This window comes from Lissotriton vulgaris, chromosome 8 (assembly GCF_964263255.1).
Source record: "Lissotriton vulgaris chromosome 8, aLisVul1.2, whole genome shotgun sequence".
Classification (NCBI taxonomy): domain Eukaryota; kingdom Metazoa; phylum Chordata; class Amphibia; order Caudata; family Salamandridae; genus Lissotriton; species Lissotriton vulgaris.
Genome location: NC_141696.1, coordinates 832,015,916 through 832,034,614, shown reverse-complemented (window position 1 = coordinate 832,034,614; position 18,699 = coordinate 832,015,916). Strand labels below are relative to the sequence as shown.

The 18,699-nt window shown below is 44.4% G+C and overlaps 1 protein-coding gene across 1 annotated transcript in view; it reads right to left on the bottom strand.

Annotated features, from left to right (window-relative positions):
* The window catches only part of SLC9A4 (solute carrier family 9 member A4), a 669,359-nt gene that overhangs the window by 518,318 nt on the left and 132,342 nt on the right, over positions 1 to 18,699 (bottom strand). Inside the window, exon 3 of the mRNA XM_086934738.1 lies at positions 7,337 to 7,596. Within this exon, the coding sequence (XP_086790864.1) occupies positions 7,337 to 7,596 (260 nt within the window). The remainder of the gene's footprint in view (positions 1 to 7,336; positions 7,597 to 18,699) is intronic.

The window sequence follows — 18,699 nt, the reverse complement described above, 5'->3', positions numbered from 1 at the left end:
AACCAATGTAGCCTCCCGCAACGAACGTATCTGGCGGAGCTTGCCTTCCCACTTGAAGATGAGTCTAAACGGGTGACCCCATGAGTAGGAGATGTCCTTTGAGTGCAGGAATGCTGTAATCCCCCTGAAATCCCATAATTTCTGCAATATGGAGGCGGCCAGATGTTGAAATAGGCGAGGTCGGGTTGAACGAAAGTCAAGTGAATGTTTAGCTCCCACCTCCCAGAGGATCTGTTCCTTGAACTAGAAGTCATGGATGCAGGTTAAGATGGCCGGAGGGGCATCACCGATCTCCAAGGCCCCACCGGTGTGTCCGGTTCAGCTTGATCTTCTGCTCAGGAGGGGCCTCCGAGATGTGGCGGAAGAGGTCCTGAGGGACCACCCAGATTCTGATTTTATTTCTCCAGATTGATTCTTGAGGTCCTCCGCCTGGGCCTAGAGGTCCTGCTGCTGATCCTGAAGGCAGATGACCTCCTGCTGGAGTTGATGGATCTCCTCCTCTTGTGAAGACTCATGAGACTCCAAGTCATCCACGCTCTTGCCAATGGAGTGCACATCCCTATTGATCTCCCCGAACTCCGAGGTGATCTCTTTCTTCATGGCATGGAATTCCCAGAGTCAGAGACGCAAATAGAGACTCAAGTACACTATGGGTGACTGGGCCCTCCACATCGGTGGAGTCTTGTTTTGCTGGGGGTCGCCCAGATGGCTGTGCCAGGTCGGCCCCACCAGTGCCAACTTTGTGGAGGAGGTCCTTCACCAAATGCTGTTTCCTAGGCTTTAAAGTGGCCATGAATTATTGCAAGGGGGCCATCTGTGTCCCTGTGGTGCAAACATTCAATGCAGAGGGAGGAGGTGTGTGATAGAGGAAGGCCCATGGAGAAAAGAGGGCGCCCAAAAGCAAATCCAGTGCAGTATGTGCTGGCCCCGGCATATATCCCTCTATTGCTGATCGTGCCCCTCCACAGTCACTGTAACAGTACAATATGCTCAGGGGCACTCCAGAGCAAGGTAGGTGCCAATCCCAGAGCTATTACCAACAGACCCGGGCAGTGCTCCCGCTTCAGAGGTACAGGCCGCTACCTGTAATACCACTACTCCTCCATGAAGGCCTGGTACCTATAGCCGAGGAACTGTCTCTGATGACCCCTGCCACAGTCCAGCCCCGTTAGGGCAGAATCCAGCATTGCGGGGTGCTGCAATTGCGTAGCAACAGCGCCAAAATCAGAGTGTCCATAGAAAGGGCGTCCAGCCACCCATCCATGTGTTCCACTCATACCTTCTAAGAAGCAGCGTTCTTGCCTGGCCTGCTGCCGTAAAGGACCCGGGTCGAAGGCTGCACACTCCGCTCCAGGCCCAGGCCCTCAGAGCAATCTTCTACGCTCTCCCGAGGAGCACGCCACGTGGCCTGGCTAGGGAATCGTCCGGTGCCCTGGGGGGAGGGAAGTCAGCAAGTCCCAGGAGCTGCAACGGTATTCTTCGGTGCCCACAGCCCAAACAAAGCCCAGGACGTAAAGAGGCCGGACAGCTCCTCCACGCCGCCCGTTGCAGAACTCCCGGGGGGCTTAGGGATGTCGCCGTTGCTCTGCACCTCGACTCCCTCAATCTGGCGATTCCGCAGGTCGGCAGGGCAAACTCCTCCTACCGGATCGCCACCTGCAGCCCGGGAGCAAGGTATCGACGATACGATCCACTTCACCCACGCAGCGGGACACGCCCTGTCTCACCCCTCTCCGCTGCCGGGCACTTCAGCAACTCGACGCGGCCTGGTCGTGCTGGCAGCAGGGTGCGTGGCTGCCGAATCTGCGTGGGCCGCTTGTCTACCTTCAGGGAAACAGAATACGCCACCAGCACCGGACAGAGGTGAGGTCCCAGTGGGGTCCTGTACTGTGTTGGGTTGTTATGCAAGGCTTTTGGGGCCGGGAATCGGGCAAAGGGCCAGAGCATTAGCAGGCACGTCCTACTCATCCACCATCTTGGCCATGCCTCAAGATAGTAATTTTCAAAGATTACAAGTATAAATAGTGCATTGAAGCAACAATCTCCTATGGGGGTTATCTGGTTGCGTAGGACCGTGGCATTGTCAAGGGTTCGGACTGATCATAAAGGAGCGTGAATTGGATACAGGAACCATGCAAGGCCTACTGAACAAAGTACCTTGATCCTGGTCATGAAAGCGAGATGCGAGCACAGCCGAGTAATGCATTGGTGTTGATCCCTGCAGTCGAGATGATGCATCGATGTTCTCCATTTAACAATGACAATGAGTCAGTTCTGAAGATGAACTACAAAAGCCAAGGTTCATTGTTTCCAAATCCAATGCACCAGGTTTCTTTACACATTCCACGGAATGTGTGAATCGTCTCACACTGCAGCGGCGGCAAAGTGGTGGTTCCAATGCATCTGTTTTTGAGGTGATTAACTAATTCCGAGTACCATGCCCTGGGTCTGTTTCCACAACAGCGTCTACGCATCGTTTCTGCTTCCCGCAGCTGAGTGTATTTTGGATCCACTGGAGTAAACCCCTTGATTCAATTCCAATGGACCAGGAGCAGGAGGTGAGACTTCGATATCCCTAAGTCTCAAAACAGGAGGCAGGCCAGCATGCCCTTGGAGATCACTCCGGGTTCAAGCAAGAGTCCAGTTCTTCCTAGGCAGGGGCAGAGGGTAGCAAGCAGAGTGACGTAAAACATTTTTCAAACAATGCAATGTTATTAGAAGTTTCTTGCAAATTGAAGGGAGAAGCTACATTGCTTAGTGTTGTAATTTTCACTTTTCCAAGATCTTAACACATTGCCTGCGGTCGGAATTCCGCTCCTGTGCGGCACATTCCGATCGCTGGAGTGGTCGTGACGGCTCCCACCGTCATCAGCACACGAGCACTGTGTGCCATGACGGACGGGAGCCGTCACCAGCATGCAAGGGGTTAACCGTGTTTTCAAACCTGGCAAGGAAATCAGGATTTTGTGGAATAATGGAGCTACAATTGCATGAATGTATGATTTCTTCCCCTCCAGGATGTTCTGCACACCCTTGAGGGGAAGATCCTGGCACCTGCCCATTAGATACGTTCTTCCTGAAAGACATTCCTGGCATATCATACTGCATTCATTTGCATTGAGAGACCTTGTGTATATGTACTGGGATGACTTTATGTGAATTGCAGCTCTGAAGTTCAAATGACAATTTTCTTTCATTGTCTGCATTACTGCCTGGTATTTTGCATTAAACACTAGTTTGACTTTAGGCTTCCCAACGTGCTATATTTTATTGTTAACATGGTGAATCTCACAATAATCTGCATTGTGTCCATACCCATTTATTCCTAACGGACAGATGCATTATTTTGAGATAAATAACAGGAAGAACCTTTCATGACAATTGTTATGCCCATTTCTTAATGTCTGTGAGATTGTATGTGGTAAATTCAATAATTAGACATGAGTGAAACATAATTTGGAAGTGTTTTGTATCCTGACGTTATGATAGCACATTTGCCATAAAGGCGTGTCTGGCCAAAATACGTACTGTGGGGCATATTATCAACAACTAGCGATATTTATCGCTAAATAGGCTTAGCGGCATTTTTTTTATCACCGCGCATCGCCGGATTTTATCGCAGAGATACCGTGCTATTAGCAACGTTTACATCCAAAGCAATAAAATATCCGGCGATAGCGGCGAAATGCGTGAATATCGCTGGAAATTCAGCGATATTCAGGCATTATCGCTAGTAGTGACTTAACCTGAATATCCACCTCCTATTGGATATACAGGCTAAGAAGTGGTCTGAGCAGGCATTAGGATTTGGCGATATTCGCACTTATCGCAAATGTTTTAATCGCTACGCCTGCGTTGATAATAGGTGATACCGATGTTAGCGACTGCTTTCAGTTGCTAACAGGTTGGGTATGCCGACTTTGCATGTCATTAGCGATAAATATCGCTGAAATGCAAAGCGGGCCCCAAACGGCTCGCTATCACCTAAAAGCTGTCGATAACTGATGCTAGCGACAGCTTGCTAATAGGGCGATAAAATTATCACCGCTTTGCAGCCAAAAACGGCCGCAAAAGGGGCGATAATTTCATTTCGCCTGCCTTGGTAATATACCCCTGTGTTTGTTGGGTCCCATCTCAATTCCCCAAATGTAAGCAAAATTTTTACTTAGTTTCATTTGTACCAGATTGATTTTGTGTGTTTAAATGGATACATGGTAACTCAGCATTTCAGAATACCCAGATACAGACCTGTTTTCTTAATAAAATCCAATCTTTAATTTGCTTTTGAGGCAAAGTACTTTCAAAAAGGCATTAGTTAAGCAAATACCTTTCCCATGGACTGCTTTTTGCAAAGACTGTATTCAAGGCAAAGGGGTTTATTTGAGCTTTGGTGTACTGAACTCCCCTTCACAAAGTCATCTCAAGGATGTTCTCCACTGCTCCGACATAGTACAATATACATATTTAAAGGAATCCACTACCCAGGTGGAGATCTCTGTGTCTTCACTAGACCCACAACCAAGCTGTCTCCACTGAAAGCACTGAAGCTTTCCTGTGCTTCTGAGATTTTTTTATGTCAATTCTCCGTGATGAACAATTAAATAGAATACAAGGCCTTAGCCAGAGTTTTTAACATTTAAAAAGCAAATTTTGGTAGTTGATTGCACATTTAGCTATACTGGGTTTCAACTGTGGACGTCCCTGTCCTGAGACTGACATGACATGTCATCTTCTTCAAGAAGATTCCAAAGCCTGACACCATTAGGGGCAAATATGATTTCTAAGCTTTATCATCGGAATATCCCATTAGTCATACTTTCTATCCACAACCCTTAACATTCTCTCAATGCACTCATGCCCTAATTCTCCCTTTCCTTAATCCACCCTGATATGAATAACTATAGTGCTTAGAAATAGACCCCAAGCGTATTGACGCTTTACATATTAAATTAAGGCATTGTACATGACTCGCAAAATATAGTCAGAAACTGGGGGCCAGATGTACGACTGATTGTAGAGCTCACAAACAGATATTCAGGCCGTTTGCGACTGCTAAAACTGCTTCTGGCATGTACTAACCCAATTTTGCGAGTTGTTAACCTATTACCGAATTGCAAAATAGGGTTCGCGAATCGCTATTTTGAAGGGGTGTGTCAAGGGCGTCCCTTCCTAATAGTGTATTGCAGGGGGATCTATGAATGTTTGGCGAACAGAATGAAGTTGCATAACGTTCATACTTTACCGCCTCCGTCAAGGGGTGGTAAATCATTCGCAAACTGGAAGGGGTTTTGAGGACCGGCAGTGGTCCCACGGACCACTACCTACTCCTAAAGACTGACAAAGAAACTTTGCATTTTTCTTAATAAATGCATTTTGTTTTCCTTTAAGGAAAATGGCCTGCATTTTTTTAAATAATTGTTTTATTTAAAAAGCAATGATGGATATGGTGGTCTGCTGTCCACAGCAGGTCACCATCGATGTGATAACAGGCCATTGTTAATGGGTAGCAAATGGCGATCTACCTCATGAATATTAATGAGGTAGGTAGTTTGCGGCCCCATTGGAAATTGCTAAATGTGTTTGAGACACATTAGTACATTTAATTTTGCGACTTGGTAATAGTGACTCACTAAAAATAGAAATCTCAATTTGTGAGTCGCAAAATCAAATGGTCTTACATGTGGCCCTTAGTTCAGTAGGTTTCCTCAAAGTCTTGTAGTAAATTTCTGACTGCTATGGATTCATATCTATCATAGAAGATTCACAGATGATGTGGAGTTCTTTCTCAATTCCATGTTACTTATTTGGATTCGTATTTATGCATATGTATAAGTAATAAAATATTCTAATTGCACTTTCAAACTATTTAATGTGCACAAAAAAACACCACTAATACACCTCCACTCCCCCGCACATGTTGTGTTTTTTCATACAATTTCACCTTAAATACAGATGTTGTCCTGCCCTTGACAGGATTAAATCAAAATTACTATTACTCTCAAATAGGCAAATCTGGGGATGACTGGCGCGGCCGGCACTGGCGAGAGCATTGGGGCGCAGAGACTGGGGTGGGGTGGGGTGGGGCGTTAGGGGGGAGTTGACAGATGACATCCTGTCATCTGTTGACTCGCCCCTCACCCCCCCCCCATCCCCCCACTGCTCTAACCTGTGCCAGTTGCGCCAGGTGGATGATCATGCATGCTCCAAGGCTTTTCTGCCCTCGAACACCCACTTCCCGTCTCCTCTGATCTGAAATCCTGGCAGGTGATATTACTCCAAGATAATGTAATATCATATGTCTCCATAGTGCTTGACTCGTGTGAATTCACATTTTGTGAATGCAACTTGTGTGCACAAAGTAAATATTCCCTATTACAAGTGTCCCAGTAATTAATGTGATAATTAGCATAACTCATAAACTCTAACTCCATTCGGTCAGAATTTATCAGGTGTAATAAGCGCCACCCAATTATTTGTTCTGGGGAGTAGCATGGGGATTTTAGTGCTTATCACACCAAAATCCGCTTATATTGGTAAATACCAATTATTTTTCCTTCGATAAATATTGGCAAGTTTTGATAAATACCTCAAGTCTCATAATTGTGATATGTGGGTATCAGCAGTCACTGCACATATCGCAGTTTACCTGGCTGCTTGTAATAACAGTCTTTGTGAATTGGGTCCATTAATTACAATTCAAATCAATAAATAGCTTTGGGGCATATTACCAACAACTAGCGATAATTATCGCTATGTTGGTTTAGCGGCAATATTTTTATCGCCGAGCTGCGGCAATTTTTATCGCTTAGGAACCTTGCTATTATCAAGGTTTATCTCCTAAGCGATAAAAATCGGCCGAAATGCATGAATATCGCTGAAAAGTCAGCAATATTCATGCATTACCGAGCGAATGCTCTTAGCCATGCTATCCACCTACCATTGGATAACATGGCTAAGAACTGCTCAGGGGCAGATGTTAGCTTTTGGAGATAATCGTGCTTAGCGCAAATATCTCCAAAAGTTGGTAATAGGAGATAGCGATGTTAGCGACTGTTTCCAGTCGCTAACATCTTGGCACGCCCACTTTGCATGTCATTAGTGATAAATTTCACTGACATGCAAAGCGGGACCCAAGATGGTCGCTATCTCCTACTAGCTGTCGCTAACTGGTGTTAGCGACAGCTAGGTAATAGGGAGATAATTTTATCTCCGCTTTTCTGGCTTTTAAAGCCAAAAAGCGGAGATAAACCCCCTTGATAATATGTCCCAAAATGCCCCACCTGAGGCATCAATTTTCCTCTGCAGTGTTCCGAAGCTTCATTAATTGAATACTCACGAAAGGATGCCGGAGAGGTAGAGCATCTCAGCAGAAAGGTAAGACAGATAGCTGAACATGAAGACAAGCAGAGGTTCAATTGAAGTAATGTTTCGGGTATGTCGAGTGACGAATGCAGAGCAGAATCCAAAAACAATTCCGAAGAACACGCCACCGATCCCGACCATCATGAAACGAGCCATCCCAGCAACGATGTCAACAGGTTTAATCGGTTCAAAGGTGTGCATGTGGTTTAAAGAGATGAAGATGTTATATAAAACCTGAAGGGAAAAATACTCTAGTTAGAAGTGTGGTTTTTCTAAAAATCAAGCCATCACGACATCATTTCAATGCTGGTAGCTAAAAATGGTACTTGTCACCTACCAATAATAATGCAAGCTGCATGGCATTGCCACTTAGACTGAAATAACAAATACTTCTAACACTTTTTCAGATAATAATGGTTTTGGAATTGCACGGGTGACAAAAAAAACAAAGACGATGAAAATGGTTATAATTGCATAGGGATTCCAACGTGGAAGAGTTGTTTGCAAATTTATTCACAAAGGAAGATTCAATAACTGTGGGGCTGATTACATGTCTGGCGGTCTTTAAGAGTTAGATTTGTGGTGGTGCAGCAGTGGTGGTCCTTTTGCCGCGCTATTCCGAGGTGGACGTTTGCACCACCACCACTGCACCGGCTGCACAAGGGAACCACCGCTCCCTGGCTGTGGGGCAGCGGACAGGAGTATCCAATATGCAAGGCAGGACTACCAGGTCTGCCGAGCATATTATGAGTTTTCCCACCGCCAGCCTTTTCATGGCCCCCATGCCTCCACTGCCATGGGATGCATTCAGGGGGCACAACATGAGCCCCCCTGTTAGCATGCACCTCAGGCTCCAGCATGGCATGGACTTCACAGTCCATTCTGTTCTGGAACTTCTTTTGCGTTCCAACTGCAGTGCCCATTTTCAAGGCACCACCTGGGAACAGCAAAAGAAAAGCCCAACAGACACGGGTTGGGCCAAGCACACTTTTGGTGGGGTTGTGCTGGCGCAAAGCCAGCACAGCATTGCCAAAATAGTAATCAGGCCCTAAGTTTCCAGTGCAGAAATAGTTAGGCCCACCTCCAATTTCATGAGACCGACGGCAAGAGTATTTTTCCACAGGAAAAATAATTTTAAATATGGAGAAGAAAACAAAAAGTTAAATGTGTGAACAGATATTTTTGCCATACTCAGAATTATTGGCTGCATAAAGACATTTCGTTTGACCAAGTAAAATGGAAGAGAAATACACCTCTACATTTACGAATATGGAAGATTTCAAGGGATACTTCCATTAATTTTATTTCTTAATCTACTACAGCGTGTTTGGAGAAGAAACTACAGGGGCGGGGCGTGTTTGGTGTACCACACTCTGTTGCATTTGCACAGTTCTCCAAAAATGATCAGACTATACAGCCCCATCGGCTAAAATTGTGGTTTTTCAAAGACTCTCACCCTCCTTTGAAACATGGCTTAAAACCCCTGAACTGTGCAGAGTGGCAAATACTGTAGTTTAGAATTGATTTGAAAATTAAGATTAACGCAGCTATTTGAGGAAATATTTGGAATTTAATGCTGAAAATACAAACTGCTGCCATTCATACACAGAAAGTAGCATATGTCCCACGGAGACCATTGGAAGTCCAACGTCAGAACAAATACTAAAAGCAATTAACACCAGCCACAGGGAGGCAATAATTCAATTAGATGCACTATGAAAGAAACCAAAACTAATTTCTACAGTTTTACCACTAATGAATAGGCTTCTGCACACTTCCTGCCCCAGGACTAATAACCCCCATGGCTACCGAATGTGTGGCAGCAAGAATATTAACAAAGTCATCATAATACAGAAACTATACGGATACTGAGACTAAAATTACAATATGTCTACCTGACTGCAGAATATATTGCTCTGATGCAGCTCATCCGCTATGTTCTGACTCTTGTAGAAGACATAACAACCAAAAGAAAAGATCAATAATACCAAAGCTGAATTTGCTTTTGATTCCTGCACTGCTGTACTACTTCATTATTTATGCAAATGGATTTTTTATTATGTCTCATTACCTCATAGAGAGCCAGATGTAAGGAGTTTTGTTCTGCTCGCAAACAGCCCGATTCGCCGTTTGCGACTAGGAAAGGCATTAACTGATGTACCAAACCATATTTGTGATTCGGCAACCTGTTACCAATCACAAGTAGTATTTACCATTTGGTTTTAGGGTGGCCCTTCCTAATACCGAATCACAGCAGTATGTAAGAATGTTTTGCGACCGAAACATTCACATATTACCCCTTTGTCAATGGTAGTGCAAAAAAAATTTCAGAGCAGACAGTGGTCCCACGGACCACTCCCTGCTCTTAAAAAATCAAAAGAAAACTTTCTTTTTAAGACACAACCAGTTTTACTTTAAGGAAAACGGGCTGCATTTTTAAAAAATGATTGTTTTATTTAAAACCAATCATGGACATGGTGGACTGCTGACCTTAGCAGGCCACAATCCCGTGATTTTAGCGATATCAAATGGATCACATATTGCGACCTACCTCATTAATATTCATGAAGTAGGTCGACTTGCAACCCAGTAGGAAATGCTAGAAGAAACTCATGGAGTTTCATACATTAAAATTTGCAATTACCTAATTGCAATTCGCAGAAAATCGCAATTAGGTAATTGCTATTTCCAGTATTAATACATGTGGCAAGGCATCTCTCAACCATACTTCTGAAGTATTCTAACTCTGGTGATGGATGCTCTATTGCTACAGATATTCATCCATATTTACTTCCCAATACACGACAGTCCATAAATACACCTAAAGCATACTTCTAAGACATAGCACAATTCCGCAGTGCCATTGGTATAATTAACCACATGCGTGTCAAATTAGTACCACGTAAGATATGCGAGCCTGCCTTCCAGAACAGAAAAACCCAACACACAATGCAGCTGCAGATGATATGTGATGTAGATTTGCTCTTTCGCACATTTGTGCATGTTATAGGGTGCCACATCTACATTTCTTTCATCATAACGACACAAGATCCATGGATGACATGGATCTTGGGGAATTCACCATAGTCACACACTGTGACATATATGTATGAGATACCTACAAGTAGGCCGCCATTCAAGAAATGATATTTCTGTTCACAAGTCATTTCCTGTATAGATCACACACAACAAAAAGACACAAGCATGTGTGCTTATAGGTATTTCCCTAGAGATGCACTGATGGATGAATGTTGCCTCCATATTTCAGGAACTAATTACTCCTCAAACCATCAACCAAGCACGAGAATCCATGCTATGAGGCACAAATCCAAAAGAATAATATTGTAAAGACTACAGAATGGGTGTTAATACATATGATGTCATGCCTTGGAGAAAGTAACTGATAAGGCCTGCAAGATTGAAGGGCTGTTTGCAATATAGCACAACATTGCCATCAAGCAAAGTATATCCTTCCAGATGTTGATGCGATGTCCCTGGTGTCCACAAGGGGAAAGCTTACTGATATTCACACACCACCAGGACAAGATTTGCATTCCATGGCCTTCAGTCTGTGCTTTATCAGGCTACAGTAGTGAGTATAAATTGGTATCTGTTTTTCATATTGTGATACTGACCAGTGGTGTTCTGAGTTGCCTGAGGCAGGTCCACTAGCCTGACTTATCCAATATCACGCAAGGGCACATCAATCATGGAATTATTTGGCCGTAGGACTAAGTATTGTAATGTAATGTAATGTAATTGTTCTTTTCTATAGCGCAGCTATCACTCCAGGGAGCATCTTGGCGCTGTAGCCCATAGCCAGATGGTACAGGCCGGAAAACTACTCAAGCATCGGGCCCTGCATACTTATACCAAAGCTTTGCACGCGGTGTCCGTAAGATTGAAAATCCAGGTTTTCAAAGCTTTCCTAAATAGGTTTTCAGCGGGGATTTGCCGCAATTGCGGCGGGAGCTTGTTCCATGACCTGGAACCTATCACTCCAAGAGATTTCCCTCCCTTCGTGACAAGCTTAAATTTGGGAATCAACAAAAGATTCATGTTTGAAGACCTAAGGTTACGGGATGGCACGTAACGTCTGAAGCGATTCAAAAAGTATTTAGGCCCTCGCCGGTGGTATGCCCTGAATGTGATAACTAGTATTTTAAACAGGATGCGCTTATGAATTGGCAGCCAGTGAAGGGCCTTAGGCGCCGCCGAGGTGGACGACTTCCTCGGCCAGCCCAGGACTAGGCGGGTGGCTGCATGCTGGACCATCTGCAGCCTGTGCAGGACCGATTTATTTAATCCTGCATACAGGCTGTTTCAGTAGTCCAGTCGAGATGTTGTAAGGGCAACCGCCACCGTTTTCCTGGCTGTCAGTGGACGAAAATCAAAAAATGTCCTTCGGCCTCTAATGGTGTTAAAGCAGGTGCCGGCCACAGCCACCGCCTGTTGTTTAAATGACAATGGCTCAACGAACTTGATACCCAAGTTACGGGCCGTGTCAATGGTGTTAGGAGGAACTTCTGCATCTTGCGGCCACCATAGTTTGGGGGAGAACAGATTTTGCTGTCCAAAAGGCAGGATTTCGGTTTTGCCCGAATTGCACTTGAGATGGTTATTCCTCATCCATTCGAAGGTTGCTGCGAGGCAGTTTCTAAAATTTTCTTCTGCTTCCGGCACCTCGCCATCCAGTACTAGGATGAGCTGAGTATCATCAGCGTACGATATAGTGCTGATCTGAAAGGATGAGATCAGCTCGATCAGGGGGACCATGTACAGATTGAAAAGTACGGGGCTCAAGCTGGAGCCCTGCAGCACCCCTGTCGTCATCGCTTTCTCCACCGAACAAAACTCTCCCAGTACCGTGACTTGCCACCTATGACTGAGGTCGTTTTTCAGCCACTCAAGTACAACTCCTGCTATTCCTGAGGTTACTAGGCGGCCAATCAATATGGAGTGTGAGACCGTATTGAAGGCCGCCGATAGATCTAGTAAAATCAGTACAGCCTTCTTCCCCTGGTCCATGGCGGTCCTCAAAGTCTCCACAGTAAACAACAAGGCGGACTCCGTAGAGTGCATAGCCCTAAACCCGGACTGGTTAGGGTGCAGGATATCATTATCCTCCAGGAACCTTGTAAGTTGTTTATTTACAACTGCTTCCGACAGTTTGAATAATACTGGAAGCAGCGAGATGGGGCAGAGATTGGAGAGTGTAGAAGGATCTGCCAAAGGTTTTTTCTGTAGAGGCTTTACAGCAGTGAGTTTCCAATCCAGCGGGATCTCAGCAGTGGAAAGTGAAGAGTTAATGATGTCATTAATAATCGGGTTCACCGTGTCTACTAGGACATGTAGCAACATCGAGGGGCAAGGATCAAAGGGTGAGCCAGATTTACTAGCTAACATGGGCCAACGGGACTCTTCTAGACTAATGGGGCTAAAGCTTTTAAGCTTAACTGTCCCAGTGCCCTCTTCATTCGCCCCAACCGGAGGGAGTGGAATTGGTTGTGGGAAGTCTTTAGTTATATCTAGTATTTTTTGCTCAAAGTAATGGGCAATAGAGTTGCAAAGGGTCAGTGAGGGTGGAATCTCCAGCAAGAGAATTCTAGGGTTCATAAAACTATTTACAATCCTGAAAATCTCTTTCTGTTTATTATTAGAGGAGGTGATGGCTTCTAAATAATAAGCTTTTTTGGCGATTTTAATCAAGGCATGATACTGCCTCCGGGCCGTTTTATAAATGCTGAGCTCCTCAGCCTCATAGCGTCGACGCCACCTCCGTTCCAATATTCTAACTTCACCTTGCTTCTCCTTTAAGGACAGTGAGAACCACATAACAGTCCTGCCGGGTCTGCAGAGAAGCCAATAAATTAGAAGCTTTCTGGAGCCACAATGTTACTGCTACCTTATCCAGGTCAGTTGTTACAGGCAAGGAAGGCACTGTCTTACCCAAGGCCTCTACCTACTCAACATTTATAAAGGAAACAAGTGGTCCTTAGCACATGAGGATGAGAGTAAACAAAGATATCATATAGACCACAATGGGCTGCTATATAGTTCACAGTCCCTTGTCCAGCCGGACAGAGAATTTTTATTGATTTGGTAGGTTGTTTGATGTAAAGATACAGCACATAACCAAAACAATAGGGTTACAGTAGGGCACAGTCCTGTGCCGTAAGTAGGAAGGAAGTAAAAAGAACAGTAAGTGAAAGAAATATCAGGCAAACGGGGTGAGCTTACAGGTCACTGATGTGAATTTAAATTGACAGTGTATCCTGGAGTTAATCATACATACAATAGTACAGTGGGGTCACATGTATGGATTACTCATAAAGGAGTCGACGTTTCGATCCCAAGCTCGGTTATAAGGGGATCATCTTCAGGACTTGAAAATGATTTTGCCTGAATAAAGCTTTTTAAACGCCAAGTATGCGTCCGTGATTGAAGTCTCTTCAATTGAAATGGCCTCAATGCAAGAACTGTGATACAGTGCCCATGATCTGAAGTTTTCTTCCGGTATGGGTCGATATTAAAGGGCACATCAGAGTCGATGCTTGCGTGCACTTTGCAAGTACCACGGTGCGGTATGCGGTAATGGCATCGCGTTTGGTTTACTTGAAAATGATAAATTGGTAAATTGCATCCTCGACAGAAGCACTGTCTCAGAAGAATGACTGGTGCCTTATAATTATGGCTTCTTGGGCTGCATGATGCCGATTGGTATCGCGTGGGGTTTCTTGTTAAAATGATGAATTTCCGATTTCCGGCGTGGTCATAGGCGCCTACTCGGTCGCGGTCAAGGAGATGAATGATCTCGTTATGGTTTCTTCCAATGTGGAGAAATCCAGTGAATCGGCGTGGTCAATGGCGCCGTGTGAGCGTTGCGGCCAGAGTGGTGACTGGTCCGCGAAGAAAATGAGGATGCAATAGATGAGCCGGTAACGCGCTGTGCCTGGCAGGATCGCTCAGGCACAGCGCGTTACCGGCTCATCTATTGCATCCTCATTTTCTTCGCGGACCAGTCACCACTCTGGCCGCAGCGCTCACACGGCGCCATGGACCACGCCGATTCACTGGATTTACCATTTTCAAGTAAACCAAACATGACGCCATTACCGCATACCGCACCGCGGTACTTGCACAGTGCACGCAAGCGTCGACTCTGATGTGCCCTTTAATATCGACCCATACCGGAAGAAAACTTCAGATCATGGGCACTGGATCGCAGTTCTTGCATTGAGGCCATTTCAATTGAAAAAACTTCGATCACGGCCGCATACTTGGCGTTTAAAAAGCTTTATTCAGGCAAAATCATTTTCAAGTCCTGAAGATGATCCCCTTATAACCGAGCTTGGGATCAAAACGTTGACTCCTTTATGAGTAAACCATACATGTGACCCCACTGTATTATTGTATGTATGATTAACTCCAGGATACACTGTCAATTTAAATTCACATCAGTGACCTGTAAGCACACCCCGTTTGCCTGATATTTCTTTCACTTACTGTTCTTTTTACTTTTTTCCTACGTACGGCACAGGACTGTGCCCTACTGTAACCCAATTTTTTTGGTTATGTGCTGTATCTTTACATCAAACAACCTACCAAATCAATAAAAATTCCCTGTCCGGCTGGACAAGGGACTGTGAACTATATAGCAGCCCATTGTGGTCTATATGATATCTTTGTTTACTCTCATCCTCATGTGCTAAGGACCACTTGTTTCCTTTATAAATGTTGAGTAGGTAGAGGCCTTGGGTAAGACAGTGCCTTCCTTGCCTGTAACAACTGACCTGGATAAGGTAGCAGTAACATTGTGGCTCCAGCAAGCTTCTAATTTATTGGCTTCTCTGCAGACCCGGCAGGACCGTTATGTGATCAATCTGCTCAGTGGTTCTCATAAAGTTTTGTTGCAGAAGAAAAGCGTGTAAACATCTTGAACAAGCGTGGTGCAAAGATCACTCCCTGGTAAGCAAGGGCATTTAGAAAGTGGCGATGAATAAGAATCATAGGGCAATTTAAGCAGTGCAAGCTTCTTATTTTGATTCTATCAATACCCAACTCCTAATGGTCCACAAGAAATTCTTAATACAACAATTATTTTATATTAGGGGAATCCACCCAACTCAGGGTCTCTGGGACAATCTTGTTGTTTTTTCTGAGGTTAAAATCGCAAAAAAGTTTTTTAATATTTGTTGGACCCTGTAGGCTCTCTAGAGAAGATATCATCTGCTACTGCTACCTCGGAACAGTATGCGCTTTCACACTTCATTGCTATCTCGCTTTAGGAGTCAGAATTGTAAATCTGACCCTACCATGGATCCCTATCCTCCTTTGATTCTGGGGCCAGTAGAAAAAATAGTTATTCCTGTTTTAATTGTGGGTTCTAACTCCTCGTCATCCTCAGCTACAGTGTCACAAGGCTGCAAGCAGGCCATGACCATGCCCTTGTTAAAAAAAATCCTTTGCAGACCTGGGGCAGTTGTCTCATTTCAGACCAATATCCCTTATTCCACCTATAAGTATAATGCTCGAGAAATTGGTCAATGTTCAGCTGTCCGATTGCTTGGAAAATAATGGGCAATTACACCGCAGTAAATCAAAATTATGTGTCCCCTCTGACTTCTTTGGCTGAATCTTTTAGTTTTAAAGTTATTTCCTTTGCTGATGATACTCAGTTCTCCTTGCTTCTGAACGTGACTCATCCTCTATGCAGCAACCCTTCATAGCCTCTTGAGGAGTACATCTGAGAAAACATAAATCTTGCTGGTTAGTAAGACCCATTCAAAATGGCGAGCAAACTGTTGGCCCTCTTCTCTTCCAGCCCCTTCCCAGTCTACTTCTCTGGTTAAGAATTTAGGTGTCAATGTTGGTCCGTCAGCTTTTATTTACCCTCTGGTTTCTTCAATAGGAGGATCAGTTTTTGTGCTATTGCAGGCTCTAGAGAAATGTATATATTTCCTCCCCCTCCACTCATGGAAATTGTGGTACATGCACTCATCACTTCTAGATTGAACTATGCCAATGCCTTTTACTTAGGCCTTCCAGAGCAAGTTATCAGATGCCTGCAATTGGTTGCCTCAATGAGACTCAACTTCCCCCATCTCAAAGTTCTTCATTGGCTGCCAGTTGGTAAGAGGATTCTCTTTAAAAGTTGCTTTTGACTCATAGGGCCTTACATTCCTCTGGACCTCACTATTTGGAGGATAGGATTGAGTTCTACCATCCGCCTAGAGCACTCTGCCTCTCTCATGCTACCTTAGCCATGATTCCCAAATTCCCAAAATCCAATGGTCTCGGAGGGAGGAGTCACTCTTTTTAGCTTTTGGACTCATAGGGCATCGAACTGTGTTTCAGCTGAATTCCGCATGCTGGAGACAGATTCATTGTTCTGAAAAAAATAAAAAACCTGGTTATTTGGACAAATCTAATTCAAAGCCTATCGGGGAATGTTCTTCCTTAGTGCTGGGATTCTCCTTCATGCAGCCATGCGCTCTATAACATGCCTCATTCACTCATTTATTCATTCTTAACAATACTCTCAGCTAGGATCTCCATCTTGTCCTTGCTGAATTTGTGAGTCTAGCATTTTTGGAAATCCTAAGTTGTATGTTTGGCAGGGAAAGTATATGCTATATAGATGTACTTGAGCAGCATCAGAACTATGAGTGTTTAAGCGGCTGCACTCAATTGATCTGGTCTCTATGCTTTTTTTATTCAGGTAGCCTTCCACTTCAACAGCAAGAATTCCTGCTGCCCCAATAAATGTCCAGGGAGACACTGTATATGTGAAGGAAGCTCCCCATCATGCATGCATTAATGTATCCAGTAAATTCCAGTCGATTGTGTGATAATTTACCCAGATAAAGTGGTAGTAGCTTCAATGGCCATTAATGAGCACTCTATCCTAGACGGAAATTGTGCTCCTTCTACGTAGAGGTGAAGATAGCACTTGGTATTTACCGTGTGCACAATTTGCCCTGTAAACCCATTTAGGCACCTTAGAATGGGGGACAGTGTGCAAATATTGCATGTTATTTCCCATTCTTAGGAGCACAGCCCTTGAAAGGGTGCTATTTACCGGAGGAAATCGGACATTCAAAAACCACCAATGTGCTAAACTTTAATTTGCACTATAAACCTGAAGCAAACGGAAATGTGTGCATGGATCAGGATTTAGAAGTTTTATTGACAACTCAGGTGGAAATGCTAATACTAATGACCTGTGCTTGAGAGGTCCAACTTGGTTGATAACTTTGATTGGTAATCAAATGACATTTTCAAGGAAATTGTTGTATTTGTGTGTAGGTTTGCAAATCATAGTCTCATTACTGGTCCCCGTTCATTCAGAGGGAGCTGGTAACAGCCATTAACTGAGCTCCCAGGAGTTACCACAACTCCTTATATCTGTACCTGTAGGGCAGGGGGGACTTAACAGGGATAAACCCCTGGTTAATTCCACTGTAAGGAGAAATTTCATACAGCATTTACTTGATCCCACCCACAAAGAGACACACTTCGGCGTGAAGGTTGGCCAAACTTATATAATTCGGCATATTTACAGGGAAAGTGCCAAAGTGCGTTGTTAAGCAAAAAATACGAACAACATCCTCTATCACTTTAGAAATGCATGGCTGCACCATATTTACAAGAATTTAGTGCAGCCCTGCATTTCCCCCTGCGCCAGTTCTAAATTTACCTCCTAGCGCCAACGCAGGCACCCTGGCACTATAGTGCAAGACAGCCTGCGGTGAGGGGATCGATTGTTTATGTGCAGGAAGGTATCCCTTCCTGCACATAAACAATCTTTAAATGGTGTTTTGTAACTTCAATCCGTGCTGCCTAATGCAGCACACATAGATGTTGCAAAATGTAATTTTTTTTAATGATTTTTTATGTGGAGCAAGGGACACCTTCCTGTACATAAATAATCATTGGCGTTTTCATGTTTCCATGTGTGCTGCACAACGCAGCACACATGGAAACAGCAAAAATGAGGAGAAATAAAACATTCTCCTCGTTGCGCCAGGGTAAGACCAGGTTTTCCCTGGTCTTAATTTTGGTGCTGCCCCATATTTACGCCACCCTTGTAAGTATTGGGTGGCATCAAAATCAGTGGTTGTTGTTGCGTAATGCCCAGAGCAACACCCATTGCCCTCCCCTTTCATGCTAAGCATAGTGTGAAAGGGTGCCTTATTTACAAGGCAGCGTTAAGCCACGTTAAGTGGCTTAACACTTCCTTGTAAGTAAGGCGAAGCCCCTATCGCCAAGATAACATCCTGAAAAGTGACGATGTGGTGGCGACTGAGGCTTATGAATATGCCCCAAAATGTCTCA